This window comes from Rhodamnia argentea, chromosome 6, assembly GCF_020921035.1.
Source record: "Rhodamnia argentea isolate NSW1041297 chromosome 6, ASM2092103v1, whole genome shotgun sequence".
Taxonomy (NCBI): Eukaryota; Viridiplantae; Streptophyta; class Magnoliopsida; order Myrtales; family Myrtaceae; genus Rhodamnia; species Rhodamnia argentea.
In genome coordinates this window covers 19,718,605-19,735,061 of record NC_063155.1, presented here as the reverse complement: position 1 = coordinate 19,735,061, position 16,457 = coordinate 19,718,605, and the positions used below count along the sequence as shown (strand labels likewise).

Below are 16,457 nucleotides of genomic sequence, written 5' to 3'. Positions count from 1 at the left end.
CATCTCAAGTTTATCAAGAGTCCTGGCTGTGCCATTTGTGAAGAGATATCTCAAAGCGGGGCAACAATGCAAGCTAGCATTAGTCGAGCTAGGAAGACCAAGCGTTACTTTGGTGCCGCTACTCACAATTGCATTCAGCCTCGGGAGGTGCCACAACTTCACTTCTTTTAAGTCTAAGAGGATCGGATGTTGTTGCCTTTCCTTAGTACCGACAGTAACATGTTCCATTAATGCTTCCAAAGAGGTACACTTGACCACCTCAATCATTTTCACGCTCCGAAACCTCTCTATTAAATTTGATGGAAAAATATGAGACAGATTTTCACAATCTCTGACAATGATGGATGCTAGTCTGCAGAATGATTCTTTAGGGAGTTCATTGTGCCATATCCTTCTCAACTCGCACAACGACAAGAGCGTCAACTCCTCCAATCTTGGAAAGATAACCTGTATGAAAGTACCATATGTTAGCTTCTGGACCATGAATTCCTAATAGTCCTGATTTCAATGCTCTAATATGTTAATGTATTCTCAAGAATGAAGTTGATGACCCAAGATTATACCATTGTCATACAAGAACAACGTATGGATGGAGTAGCAAGAGGCTTTACAGGACATGCCAACAAATATAGTTTTCAATTGTTTCATTGACGATATGACTGCAGCTATCGAGAATAATTTCTATAATAAGCATAACATGGAAAATTCCAAAATATTACGTACATTTTGATTGAAGAAGGCAGGCAAGGATGAGCCAAAGGCGACACGATCAAACTCTTGCTGTAAACCTGCATAAGTTGTTATCGATTGTTGCTTTCCTTCGAATGAAGAGAATGTCATCATTTTGGGGCATCCGGATATCTTTAGTCTTGTCAAGGAGGGACAGTGAATACGATACTTTCCAGAAGAGAATGTTATGAGATTTGGCAATTCCTCGAGAGACAAAGAGGTTAACAAAGGGAACTTTAAAGTGTCCTTGGTTGCAGTGTCCTTAGTTTCTTCTTCTTGCACATCCATGATTTCCTCCATCGATTGACAACTCGCTATTTCTATTTCTTCGATTTGCTTGAGTTCTTTAGCCATGGAAGAAGAAAAAAGAAACCTCATATTCTCACAGTTTTGCACTTTCAATGCCCTTAAGTTTCGGAAACACAACGCTCTTCTTGGATTCTTGTTCCATATGCGTCCCAAACTCGGTAAATCACTTAAGGTTAATTTGGTCAATCGCGGTAGGATCTCGACATCCCCATCGGCGGTCACTCCTTCAAGGTCGAATACTTCTCGTATTAACTGACATCTTTCAACGGTCATGGCTTCCAAATTTTGTAGCTTTGTTAGTAAATTTGATGGGATGATGCTCAAGAGGAAATTGCAATCACCTACTTTCAGAAACTTTAGGTTGGTGGCATCCGAGGGAAATTGAGAGTTCCATATCTCTTTCAATTTGGGAAGTTCAGACAGTGTCAAGGACTCCAACCAAGGCAGTGAAACCTTACAAAGCCAGGAGAATAATGTTACGATGGCATATGCATTGATTTTCTTTTAGCCTGTGAGCAGTGAATAACCATGCATAATCTCATGACAGTGCTTGTAACTAGAAGTTATGTACACCCATCGCGTATGAAAAAATAATAAAGGAAATAAGCTCTGATGGAATGTCAAACCACCGACTATTTGATTGGTTGAATCTTCTTATGGATATTTTTAAGATGGAAAGTCTTTAAAAACAGATCAAATTGGTTGGTGGAAGTGGAAGAAGTTCACCAAAAACTCTCTCTCTCTGTTGCATTAAATTCTTTGCTTTCCTTTGTGCAAAATAGGATCATTTGTAACTGTATCTCTATACTCTATAGAAGAGTGATAGAGTGTTTGTGAGGGTTGCTGAAATTTGTAGATACAACTTTAGGAGCTTCGTGCAAAAGCAAAAGCAACACATTCTGTACAAGGATGTAACATCTCAAGAATTACATAGTGGATTCCATCCTTGTTAAGGCTGTTAGAGCTGGTTGAAGGCCGAACCACTATAAATCAAATTTGTATTTCTTTTGTTCCTTAGACTCTTTCAGTTTCTGTTTGATAGAAGATTGTCATTCTATATAAGTGTTCATGTTTTTACAGTATCAGTGCACCATCTACATATCGTCCGTCAATTATTCACAAAAACGTATTCAAGTTTCCTAGAGCAACCAATTCACCCTCTCTTAGTTGTCGCGCCTAGTCCATTTCTATTATAATTTATAGTCCCTGAATTAGTGTGGTTGTGAATTTACCCTCACATTTTGTGCTTTCTGCTAGGCATAGGGTCAGTTAATTCTTTCAGTCAATCACTGTGGTCCTAGATAACATCTCAAAAGACAGCGGAAAAAAACAGTCTCAATTATTTTCTACCAAATAGTTATGAGCTAAATTGACAAACAGATAAAAACTATACTTTTAATTGATTCAAAGGTGTAATTTGAGTGTGGCATTTTTTTCCCAAAGTATTCCAAAAATCGATTTCTGGTAGAAACTAAACAGTTATGATAAAATTATGAGAGAAATACTAAAACTATTCAGAGGATTTTGTTGGCCATAAGATCCATGAATTGGCCACAACAAAACCACATGGACATCAATATTTTATTACAAAAAAAAAAACATTTAAGGTGAACATAAATTCTACTAGTAATAATATAAACGTGGTTAGAATGAAGTTTTGTGGTAGATTTGATCACCATAGAAGGTTCACAGTATATGAATTAGAACAAAAAAACTTGATTATCCCACGAACATCTCATTAATGTACCAAAGGTAACAAACACAAATTGGCCTATCAAATATTATATTTGGTTTTTCATTTCGGGGTCACCAGATAGGTCCATCAATTAACATGTAACATGTATAAAAAGTCTACATAATTGAACTTTTTGTGGAACCATATTTCCACAGAGGTCAATTCATCTACCATAACTTTTTACAATTATTGGAAAAGATAAGTGACATAGTAGCTTCAATTACTCTAAGATCGATGTACTTAAGACAAGAATTTAAAAAAATTAACTTATATAATAGAAAAGATCATTTTTGTTCAATGTTGGGTACAACGATCTGGATGTTTTTTTTACACACAGTCACTAAAGCTAAATTCACCAATTAAAAAAAAAATTAGTTCTTTTTTGTTTTCCTTTAGTAAAATACAATAGAATTCTGCATATGCGAATTAGTTATTAAGCAAAGGTCATACAAATTATGTGGGTTATAAACTTTTTTCAAATTATGGATATATCCGAAAATGTATGTGCATCATATATCATTGGGAGCTGCTACGCTGATAATTTGACAGGGTTGTCGGTTATTTTTTATCACATGACTTTTCAATCAATGAGTGCTATACAAAACACATGGTGACGATATGTAGATTTACGGTTGAGATTCTACCATTAGGCAATACTTATATTGTTTATTATTTGAAAAATGTATAGTTGGCATGGTGCTTCTTTAACTATGCTAATAACATAACACAAAGAAAGAGAGATGTAATTAACTAATGCGTAAAAACATTTATCCAGTCACATATCACATAGCAATTCCATTTTGAAAATCGAATTTTATTATTTGTCTTAATTATTTTGGGATATAAAACCTCAAGAAAAAATTATTTATTCAATTTTCTACATGCTATTAGACTCCTACATGTAAAATCCATGAGAGAAATTTCATTTACTTCAAAATGGAAAAAGTAACACGTTATCACGTTATTTAGTTGCCATATCAAAAATAAATTGAGATAATTCTAATGTCAGTAATTCAATGTGTTTACAAATCAAATATTTATATAATCCTTGCGAATTAAATTAATAATGGAGGAAAATATGACCTTTTCAGAAATTATGAAATTTATCAGTTGTCCGTTGAAGAATACGACCGAATGATCCACGATTTTCCAGACGTTCATCATCTCCGGCAAGTTTTGCAACGTCAGCCTACGTAAATTGCATGACTTCACTTTGGGATCATCATCTATTTCATCTCCATCTTCATTTGCCTCAGCATTTGCAACAATTTGTTGTATCAATTGGCATCTGCTTATTTCAATCTCTTCTAGCTGCAAGAATATTCTCATCAGGGACAGAGGAAACAAATGTTTGATTTCACCGCAATTGTCCACTTTCACAATTTTTAATTTGCTAAGGGATTCTGGGGCAAGACATCCGCGACAAATGTTCTCCAAGTTGCTCAGATTCTTGAGAAACAATGATTCCAATCTAGAAAATGCAGTGCGCGGGACATTCTTCGTGGAGTGAACAACGTACTGTAGTGAGGGGCTGTTTTGCACATGAAGATGCTTTAATTCCTGAAAACCTTCGACGCACAAATTGTGAATGCTATCGTTGCCATCTTGCATTCCATCCAAGTGGAGATCTTGCGTTATCTGCAAACATCTCTGCATCCACTCTTCAAGAAGAAGACTACCTGAATCCAGCTTGAGCTTTAAAGTTCTGGATTCTTTGTATTCACCCGACCAATCCCAAACGTCCCCAATTTGGATTTTATATTTGTTCAGCTTCCAAAATTGCAGGTCTCTTGAGACATTGGCAGAATGGGGAATGGCAATGTACAAAGTGCTCAACTTTTTCATGTGCTTCAACTCAGCTAGGCTGGCGTTGCTTCGCGGTGCTTCATCCTCGGCCTCCCATTGGTCAAAACTGTCTTCAATATACAGTTCTTCTAAATTAACCAAGCTCGCAAGCACGCCGGGTTCAATAACTTTGAGCTTGGTGCACCCCCTCAAGTCCAAAAATCTCAATTCTTTTAGTTCACCTATTTCTTTGGGCAGCCGAGCGAGTGCAGATCTATAGAAACTTAGGAACTGCAACCCTTTAAGCTTTCCAAGGATACTCAGATCCTCCAAATAGCAGTACTCAAGACAGAGCGACTTGAGGTTTTCAAGGACCTCAACTGATGAAGGTAGAGAGGTGAAAGAACATCCACTAATGTCCAGGACTTGGAGCTTCTCCATAGATTCAAAAAATGACCCGGGAATTTCGAGAGACAAGTAGTTGCTTTGTAGTACCAGAAGAATCTTCAAGTTTGGGCAGTCCAATTTCTTGGGAAGATAATCAATGCCAACATGAGGGAAGGATATCGCGTTGCATTTTCTGAGCTCATCCTCTGACCATTCTTTAAACCCGTAATCAGTCCTCCCAACCAGGGCGTTCCATTCCGTGGAAGCAATAGAGATGGCCACATCAAGAAATATGTCATGCATTCTAAACCGTTCGGTGTTCTCACTATCCAGTACCAAAGAAGAGTCCTGCAGGCTTTGTAGATCCATGATGAATCTATCTCTGGCGTTTTCGATGGTCTGGCTAAATTTCTTAAACAAACCCAAACCAATGCAGTAGACAAAGGTGTACCTTGTGGAGATTCTCGCTGAGTCTAGGGCGCAAAGCAAGAACAATGATTTGATCCTCTCATCTTTTAAATCATTGTAATTTAGTTCCACCAAGGATTTTACGTCTAACCCTTCTATATTGGTCAAAGCACTCCTCCATGCAGCCAAATCTCCGTGCTTCAACCTTTTTGCCAGGGAAATGATCAAAAGTGGCAAGCCTCCACAATTCTTGACCACTCCATCTACCAAGGGTTTCAAGTCAGGATCGTTAACTCTATCTCCAGCTGTCCTTTCAAAAAGTCTTCGTGCTTCTCCATGCTTTAGCTTACGGAGTCCGAATTCTCGGTCAGAGCCCATGTCGGTCAGCAAAACATCTCGGTATCTGGACGTTAGCAACAGCTTGCAACCTCTTGCTTTATTATCATCTCCGCAAGGGATTCCCACTTCCTTTAACTCTAGCTTCTTCCACAAGTTATCTAAAATTATGAGGACGTTCTTCTTAGGACCACTCACTAACCTCCTGCACAAAAGATCAGCTCTACCACGAGCAGTTTCCTCGTTCATTATTTTCAGTCCCAACGCATAAGCGATTTCTCCCTGGATTGTTTTTAGATCGGGGTTGCGTGAGATATTCGCTTTGGCAACCACATCAAACAACTTCTCTTCATGAACTCGCCTTTCAACGTCCTCCAAAAGCTTGGACTTGCCAACCCCACCTGGTCCATGCACCCCAACTACACAGACCTTGTCATCTGCCATAGCCTTCATTAAATCCTCTATGGTTGAAGCCCTTGACTCCAGGACATCTTCTTTGCTGTCAACAGATATTGCAACGGAAGTGGTATCAGTAACAATTCCTATCGGAGTATTCTCATAGTAGACCTTCTGGAAGTTACTATTTCGGCTTTTCTCTTGGAGTCTCTGAATGGGTTGGATCATTTCCTTCGCCTTCCTGCTGATTGGATGGCGCACCACGGGGTTGGGAAGCCAACCGCCGAAGCAAGCAATTTTTGCAGTTTCGCCATGTTTCAACAGGCTTTCTGCTTCCTTGGCCGTAGTCTCTGCACTCTCCAGCCAATCCTTAATATCTGTGTGTATAGGTTTTCCGTCATACACAGCTTCATCGACCAAGCGTTGCACTCTTTCCCTCACAGTCTCCAGCTCCTGGACTCTATTTTTGAGATCTTCGACGTAGCTCTTGTAGCACAGCACGTACCTAAATTGACGTCCGATCAAAGCAAATAGGTACCCACCGAGTTTCGATGCAAGATTTTTTGCAAGGGGGGCAACACATGCCTCAGCCATAATTTATTCTTTAAACCCTAGAAATTCCTTTTCCCCACCTCTTTTGTTCCTCTTGCAGTTGTCTCCTCTTTGTGTTTGCTTAAACAAATGGTTGCCGAGGAAACTGAATGAAGAACAGAGTTAATCCCTCGATGTATGAAAAGAAAAGAAGAGTAAAGTGATAAAACAACGAGAATAGAGACAGAAAAACAAGCTTATACCATGAGTCACGGGCTCTGAGACGCGTAGGGGCAATGAGCGAGTGTGTGAAAGCGTACGTGAAGTTAATTGTGTATTTTGTGAAATAGGTTTTTTATGCGGCCCATGACTTTGAAAAGCTATAAGTTAATGTGAAAATCTTTTTGGTGGTCTAAGCCGGCCAAGCACTTTAATATTTCCATAGAATTATGTAGTTCTTGTCCCATTTGAAAATCATGTGTACGAGTAATTTGATTGGAACTTTTGCATGAGCTAAAATGGTTTGATTATTAAATTTGTTGAGGTTGATGTCTTGTATTCTGTTATCCAAGAGATTATGAGGTGGTTCCGAAAGGCCCCCTGCGACCGGACAGCACGGGGGTCCCGCTGTGGCGTTTTATGTTCGATTATAGAAGGATTTCTATGGGAAAATTAAATATTTTAGGCTATGTGGGCAATTTTGTAATTTGTGCCATGTAGGGTTTCGCTATAGATATTTAGGGCGAAACAGGTCTCTATTATATAAAGAGGGTGTGAGAAAGAGCGGCTGTACACTTTTCTACGTTATTAGTGAAACAGATCTCATCTCCCCGTGGACGTAGGTAGGCGAAACATCTTCGCTGCCGAACCACGTAAATTCTTGTGTTGTGCGAATTTCCATTACTTTCTTGCATCATTGATAGGATCGAATTTAGATATTCGACAATTGGTATCAGAGCCGGGTTCGGCAAGCTATCAAGATGGCGGGAAAGGGTTCGAGTGTCAAGTACGACATCGAGAGGTTTAATGGAAAGAACAACTTCACTCTCAGGTGACGAAGAATGATGGATCTTCTGATTCGGCGGGGCCTGTCGAAAGTGCTTCTGGGGAAAGGGAAGAAACCAGAAACGAGTGATGAAGGTTGGGCGGAGATGGAGGAAAAGGCGGTAAGCGCCATTCGATTGAACCTATCCGATGAGGTTACCCGGTATGTAGTGGATCTCAATTCGGCTCCGCAGTGTGGGGCGAAACTTGAGAGCATCTACATGACCAAGTCCCTAACGAACAAACTTTTTCGAAAAAAACGGTTATACTCTCTACAGATGGAGGAAGGCTCGGATCTATTAGAACACATTAACACGTTCAATCGGATTACGAGTAAACTTGCAAGTCTGGAGGTTTCAATGGAAGATGAAGACAAAGCCCTATTATCGCTATCGTCGCTACCGGCATCTTATGATCATCTGGTGACGACACTCTTGTATGGAAAAGAGACGCTTGAGACGGATGAGGTTACTGCTGCCCTATTATCTAATGATACGAGAAAGAGGGTTAACGGTGCTACGGCACGGGGTGAGGGTCTCATCGGAAAAGTCAAGGAGCAGGAATGGGGGAGAACAATCCAGCGGGGATCCGGGAATAAGGGTCGATCGAAATCAAGAGGGGGTAAAACGAAATTCACTTGTTATTATTGCAAAAAGGAAGGCCATCTGAAAAGAAACTGTTATAAGAGAAAGGAAGACTTGAAGAAGCACGAGAAAACTTCTGATCAAGCAAGTGTGGCTGATAGCTCAAACGGCGATGATGGAGATGTTCTCTCTATATCATCAGGTAAGAATCGGTTCGTTGATTCATGGATTTTAGATTCCGGATGCTCTTATCACATGTGCCCGAATATGGATTGGTTTGATTCATACCGGTCATATAGTGGCGGATCTGTTCTAATGGGGAATGATGCGATTTGCAAAACCATTGGAATAGGGACTATTAAAATCAAAATGTTTGATGGTATAGTCAGAACTTTGGTGGATGTAAGGCACGTTCCAGATCTAAAGAAAAATTTGATATCTTTGGGTGCGCTTGATGTGAATGGCTGCAAGTACGCGGCGGCAGGTGGAGTTCTCAAAGTTATCAAGGGAGCTATGGTTGTCATGAAAGGAGAGTTGACTGGAAGTTTATACAGGCTCATAGGGAGTACGATGACAGGTGGAGCATACGTGACTACAGCTGCAGAGTCCGATACAGATGACACTCATCCGTGGCATATGCGGTTAGGGCATATGGGTGAAAGGGGTATGATGGAGTTTCATAAAAGGAAGCTGTTAAAAGGTGTCAAAAGCTGCAAATTGAACTTCTGCAAATACTGCGTTTTCGGGAAACAGAGCGGGGTTAGTTTCAGAACTGCAAAGCATACGAGCAAGGATGTTCTTGATTATGTACACAGCGATGTATGGGGTCCCGCACCGATCAAATCAAAAGGTGGAGCCGAATATTTTGTGACCTTCATTGACGATTACTCAAGGAAAGTCTAGGTCTACTTCATGAAGCAAAAAAACGAAGTCTTCTCCAAATTCAAAGAGTGGAAGGCTGAAGTAGAAAGGCGAGACGGGAAAGAAGCTAAAGTGCTTGAGAACGGACAACGGAGGGGAATACAGGTACACACCATTCCTAGAACTATGTAGAGCTGAAGGGATCACATGTCACTTCACAACATCAGATACACCACAGCAAAACGGTGTAGGCGAGAGGATGAACAGGACACTTTTGGAAAGGGCTCGGAGTATGAGGCTGAATGCGGGGCTGAGTAAAATTTTCTGGGCAGAAGCGATTACTATGGCATGCTATCTCGTTAACGGGTCTCCATCTACATCCATTGAATGCAGAGTTCCCGAGGAGGTATGGACAGTAATCCCGATTGACTATTCCTGGTTTAAGAGTATTTGGTTGTCCAACCTATGTTCATGTACAAAGTGGACATCGTTCCAAGTTAGATTCAAAGTCTAAGCGGTGCATCTTTCTTGGCTATGAGAAAGGTGTAAAAGGATTCAAGCTATGGGATCCAAATACACGGAAGACCGTGGTTAGCGGGGACGTTGTCTTTAATGAATCTGACATGATGAAGGCAAGTAACAGTTCACATGCGGATGGCAGAAGTGAAGAAGGATCTACTGTGCGGGTGGAGTCGGGTGAACCAGAAATAGCGGAAGGAAGGGAATCATCTAGTAACTCACCGGAATCACGGGAGACGGTAGAAGATACCTACACCATCGCAGAAGGTAGAGGAAAACGTACTCACAAAGCACCTGCGAGATATGGGTTTGAGGATATGGTTGCTTATGCCCTCACAGTAGGTACAGGCGATCCATCTTCTTATCGGGATGCGTTATCCGATGCTGATAGTGATAAATGGATGTCGGCTATGATGGAAGAAATGGAATCCTTACAGAAAAACAGGACTTGGAAGATTATGGAGAAACTTAAAGGGCGAAAGATCATTGGGTGTAAATGAATCTTTCACAAGAAAGAGGCAAAGTGTACGAGAATGAGGGTAAGGTACAAGGCAAGACTTGTAGCTAAAGGGTATGCACAGAAGGAATGGGTGGATTATAATGAAATATTCTCTCTAGTAGTAAAGCACACTTCCATTCGGGTTCTACTTGCCCTGGTAGCCATGTTTGATTTTGAGTTGGAGCAACTTGATGTGAAGACGGCGTTTCTTCACGGAGACTTAGAGGAACAGATTTTCATGGAGCAACCTGACGGGTTCAAAGTGCCGGGAAAGGAAGATCACGTTTGTCCGCTTAAGAAGTCACTTTATGGCCTTAAGCAATATCCGAGACAGTGGTACAAGCGTTTTGACTCTTTTATGGTGAAAATTGGTTATTCGAGAAGTGAGTATGATTGCTGTATTTATTTTAAAGTGTCGGATGATAATTCGATTATTCTTTTGATGCTTTATGTTGATGACATGCTCATTGCTGCTAAGGATATGCATGATATTGTCTCTTTAAAGTCATTGTTGAATAATGAGTTTGAGATGAAGGATCTTGGTGCTGCTAAGAGGATCCTTGGTATGGAAATTCATAGAGATAGAAGTGCGGGTAAACTCTGGGTATCTCAAAAGAGGTATGTTGAAAAGGTGCTTGAGCGTTTCAACATGAATAAGGCTAAACCAGTGAGGACACCATTAGCTAGCCACTTCAGGTTATCCGAACAACAATGCCCCACAAAACATGAGGAGATTGAGGAGATGTCTCGAGTTTCCTATGCTAGCGCAGTTGGGAGTCTCATGTATGCTATGGTGTGTAGCAGGCCGGATTTATCTCATGCGATCGGTGTTGTTAGCAGATACATGAGTAATCCGGGGAAGGAGCATTGGAATGCAATCAAGTGGATCTTTAGATATCTAAGCGGGACTGCAGATTTGGGTATTATGTTCGGTAGCGACGGAGGTTCGAAGGAGCTAGCGGAATATGTTGATTCAGATTTTGCTGGTGATCTAGACGGGAGGAGGTCTACTACGGGATATGTCTTTACATTAGCTGGTGGACCTATCTCATGGAGGGCGATACTCCAATCCACAATTGCATTGTCTACTACGGAGGCAGAGTACATGGCGATTCTGAAGGCTGCTAAGGAAGGGCTACGGTTGGCCCGGGTTGGTTCGTGAGTTGGGTTTAGAGCAAGCGGGTGCGGTGTTACATTGTGACGGTCAGAGTGCCATACATCTTGCCAAGAATCAAGTGTTTCATGCAAGAACAAAGCATATAGATGTGAGGTTTCACAAAATCGGGGAGCTTGTGTCGGATGGCAGCATTCACTTGAGGAAGATTCACACGAATAACAATCCTGCAAATTGTTTTACCAAGCCAGTCACTATTGAGAAGTTTGGGTCCTGTTTGGGCTCAATTAATATAACTCGCTGTTGAAGGTGAGGGACGCACTCAATGAGTGCGGGAGTATACCTCTTATGGAGGTACGGGGATGAAGACATCTATATTTCATATTCTTTCACGGGTGGCTTTACGGAATTCAAGCCAAGGTGGAGATTGTTGAGGTTGATGTCTTGTATTACGTTATCCAAGAGATTATGAGGCGGTTCCGAAAGACCCCCTGCAACTAGACAGCACGGGGGTCCCGCTGTGGCGTTTTATGTTCAGTTATAGAAGGAGTTCTATGGGAAAATTAAATATTTTAGGCTATGTGGGCAATTTTGTAATTTGTGCCATGTAGGGTTTCGCTATAGATATTTAGGGTGAAACAAATCTCTATTATATAGAGAGGGTGTGAGAAAGAGCGGTTGTACACTTTTCTACGTTATTAGTGAAACAGATCTCATCTCCCCGTGGACGTAGGTAGGCGGAACATCTCCGCTGCCGAACCACGTAAATTCTTGTGTTGTGCGAATTTCCATTACTTTCTTGCATCATTGATAGGATCGAATTTAGATATTCGACAAAATTACCATACGGGAAGTCAAAATGCTTTCATTAAGCAAAATGGGTTAGCCCCTAGAAGAAACGGATAATCATGATGCCGCACCATCCACGACAGTCAATAAATTCATGCAAGAAAGAGTTACCAATTTCGTGCATGAAAGCGTTACCGATTTCATGGTTGCCGATCGGCCTTCTAGATGCCGATTTTGGATGAATTACTTTAATGATTGTTGATCTTTCAAGATGACCATTGAAATGTCCAAGGAAATGAACGAATTTGAGTCCAAATTGTTAAGAGTCTTAAATATGTTGTGGTTATCGAAAAGTCAAGGTTCAAGTCATTATGTATTTAGTACATTTTCTAGTTTCTAGGACTTTATTACTTTTCTAGTTCATATGTCTTTACATGTTTAGTCTCTTTCTTATGAAGAGTCACTCATGCTTGGAGAATTGTACCATGCTTATCTATATAAAGATGCTAAGGTGAATAAAAATTCAGACTTGATTGATTCATAAATTATTGCTTATTGGCTTGAGAATAAGGAATTGTTCTTATTTTGCTCTTATCCCTGAAGTGGATCTCTACGGGTGACGAGGGTTCTATCTATTTAAGTTCTCACTTTTATTATCTCTTACTTCTCTACATTATCTCCCGGAGTCAGATAATGATTAATATTTTGAAGTGAGTGAATTGACACGTAGTGGCTCGGTCTGATGCTTGGAAGCAAGTCCCACTTGACTCGGGTGTGTTTTTTCGCGAAAAAGGAATTGTTTGGATTTTTTTAAAAAAAATGATTGTTTACATCACTTAGAAATATTAATCAACAAAATTTTTTCATCGTTAACGAAAACACTGGGACATAAAGTATTGTCGATAGTGAATTTTTTTTCATTGCCTAGTTTTTCTAAACAATATAAAAATCAAAATTTGAAATTATTTTCAAAGCGTTACTTTTCCACGAAAGAAACACACCGTCGACAGCACTAATTTTTTGATAGGATGGGAAATAATTTTTCTCAAAAGAGAAACATACCATATTAATTATCTAGCGGTCAAGGAAACGACGTTAACTCGTCTATCGTTGAAAAATCTGCTGAAAAAATTGAGCAAAAAGTTGTAAAATGAGGATTCGATATGGCCATCCCAAAGCCGTTTATTGAAAATTATAAAAAAAATTTATAAAAAAGGTAGTCTCTCGACCTAGCTAAGTTGAAAATGCAATTCGACCAAGTTAGGCCGAATTATGATAAATTCCCCATATAAGAAAAGCAAAACAAAAATTTCTAGGACCCCCCTTGCCCTAGTTCACGGGAGCAAGGTAAATTTGCTCACAAATGAGCAAGTTTTCCATTTAAAAAGAAGAGTCCCAAACGGTTTCGATTCATTAAAAAGAACTTTCTTTCTAGTAGTTGGTAAGCAAGATATACTAGTTTGTAACAAGAGAGAAATCACATAACACCAACCTGAACTTTGAGGGCTGTACATATTTTAATCCCGAACTTTCAACTGTTACACAATACCCCATGGGCTTACAACCGTTAACTTTCCGTCATAATATCCGTTAGTGTGTGCAGAACACGTGATTTTTAAAGGTAAAAATATATCTTTCATCTCATAATTTGAAGGAAATCTCTTTTACCCTTACTTGCTGTAATAACTAAAAATGTAGAAAATGGAGGAAAACTAAATTAAAAAAATGCAAATAATAGATAACAATAATAATTTAGACAGTATTTTTTTAAAAAAATTGGGTGAATATAGCCTCTTTAATAGAACTAAATAAGATATTTTTTAAAGGAATAAATACAAATTAAATAAGAAGAAAAAAGTCCTCAATAACAAAAGGTTTAATATCACGAAAAATCCCAAACTGGAACACATGTGAAAAATTTATCCCAAACTAATATATGTTACAAACGGAGAGTAAAAACCCCAAATTAGTGCACTCGTCAATTGGCACGTGTAATCTAATTCATAAATTTGACGGTAAAATTTAATGAAAACTAATGGAGGCTAAATTTATCATATGTCTACTAGTTTTTGGTGGTAAAAAAATTACTTTGAGGTAAATTTATCACATATGTACCCGTTTGGGATTTTTCGTGGTTTAACCCATAACAAAAAGGTCAACTAATAAACATTAATGACTCATTAAGTATATTCAATGGGTTAGTTAATGTAAAAAAATTAGCAAAGATATTTAAAAATATTATTAAAGGATATGATGTCCTCAACTTATAAAGAAAATGAGATACAATCAAGTATAAAGAAAAAAGTCCTACATAAGGTCAAATAAAAAAAATTGGAAACTCATTTTGTATTTTTAATTGGTTTATTAATGCAAAAAACTGATGAATAAAAAAAATTAAAAATTTCAACTTAGATTACGATCTTATCGATTTTTCTCAATTTCTTGTCTTTAATTAATATTATTGGTATTTATTTTTTGATACTAATCTGTAAGTTAATCTATTCTACTTCATTTACTCTCTCTTTTTTCCTTTCAATTTTCACAGAAACCAAAGCTAAAAGAAAGATTTCTATTAAAAAAAGACATGAAAATACACATTTACCCCTTGGAAGTTATGTACTGAATATACTAGCAGAAAATATACCAAAGAGTTATTGGCTATGAAAAAAAAATGAAACTATGGGAAAGGTGATGTGTAATAATTGAACATTTAGGGGCAAACGTGTACTCCATCCAAAATCCGGAGGGTTTGTACTATGGAAACACAATTCACACGCACAGACTACGCTGACGTCAGCAAATGCATAAACAAAAAAAATATGTAATACAGTCTAAGTGCATATTACAATAATTACATGGTTCAAGACCATCCAATACGAACCGACGACAAATAAACACAAACAAAAGTGGGCCAACATAAAAACATAAGAACTTGGCATCAATTTTTAGTTGTGTGTCATTTTGAGATGTCTTTGCTGTAATGCTGGTGTTCACTTCCTTTTTTTTTGGGTCGAGCTGGTGCTCACTTTGATCGCGCCTTATTTGTTGCCGCATTTAGCTCAACGATGCATACTGTGATCTTGTTTATGGAGAAGATAAGTATTTTATTTTAATCTTGTTCCCCAATAGCTCAACGATGCATACTATGATCTTTTTTATGGAGAAGATAAGTATTTTATTTTCATCTTGTTCCCCCATTTCTACAAGCATTCTTCATACGATTTTATTCGAGTTTGCTCGTGAGAGAAGGTCACTTGCTAGCAGTCTTTATCTCAACGTCATGGACACTTGTTGATGGAAGTCCGTTCTTCACTGTGTCTAAGTCATTTTAAACAAGTTTTTAAAGGGTGTTAAGAAAATCATTTACAAGTGTTTTTAATGAAAAATAAGAAATATATGTGATGATAATGTAGAAAAAGTCGTCTGTGAATATCACATGCAATATTTGCATGCTTCAAAGGATGAAGGTCGGGCTTTTCTGGAGGAGCAACGCAGAGAAAGACTTACCTTAGAGCAGAATCAAGTTGTGTCCGAGTCCCGAAAGGCAGCACAGTCAGAGGACTACCATTACGCCTCAACCTGGAGTTATCAGAAGAAAATTATCTCAGGAAAAAGAACGAGCGTCTCTACGATTTCTCGTGAATGACGTGGTGTTCTTACCGATGCGTTTCTCCTCTTCAAGAACAAGCCCTTGCACTCAAACAAGCTTTAGTTTTTCTCTTGTCCTACTCCGAAAGGATGAAGCCCATGTGCTTAATTTATAAGCAATCTTTAACGAGGCAATTTACCTCTTTAACCCTCACCTCTTGTCCAAGATTAGAGGTAAGCATGATTTTAGGATAGAATTGAACCAATTCCGGGGTATGAAACCTAAAACAAGTCTTCGTGTTTTCTTGTTTTATGAAGGAATCAATACTTGCCTTAGTATCAAGGTATCCATAGTGGAAATTAACTTTTTACACGATGCCGTCCTTTGTTAGTTATGTGACATGAGAAAAGATGGTACATGGGGAAAAGGGAATAGATTTTCCTTAAAGGTGTCATTGCCCTCGCTATTGTGGAAAAAAAAAAAAAACAGAAAGTGATACGCCTCAATTGTATAACAAACCCTCTAGAAAACTCTCTTAATAAAGCTGGCGTGAAAACTTTTGGAATAATCAGACCGTTAGTGATTGTGCTTTTCGAATTTGTGCAATATCGTCCTTGTAATTTTTTTTTCCTAACTCAAATCAGTCCTTCGGTTAACCATAACTCATTTAAGGTTGAAGCTTTATTCCTTACCCTGTTTCTTCTTTAGATAGATATGACATCTGATGCCAGATGAGGCATCCTCTAGGTCTATAGATGCCATACTAGTATTTGCTTTTTGAAAGTATCCTTCCTCTAGAACAGCTATGCAACTTGCACTTGCAGAAGATCTTAAAATGCATC

General features: G+C 38.9%; 1 protein-coding gene across 1 annotated transcript; it reads right to left on the bottom strand.

The window, feature by feature from the left end:
• Positions 1-843: 843 nt before the first annotated feature.
• LOC115734363 (probable disease resistance protein At4g27220) lies at positions 844-15,811 on the bottom strand. Its single transcript, XM_048281341.1, is given in 6 exon segments — positions 844-1,035; positions 1,038-1,337; positions 3,877-6,782; positions 13,089-13,145; positions 15,534-15,605; positions 15,687-15,811. Coding segments are annotated over 3 exon segments (3,147 nt in total). The 5' UTR covers positions 6,680-6,782; positions 13,089-13,145; positions 15,534-15,605; positions 15,687-15,811; the 3' UTR covers positions 844-991.
• Between the last annotated feature and the right edge of the window lie 646 nt (positions 15,812-16,457).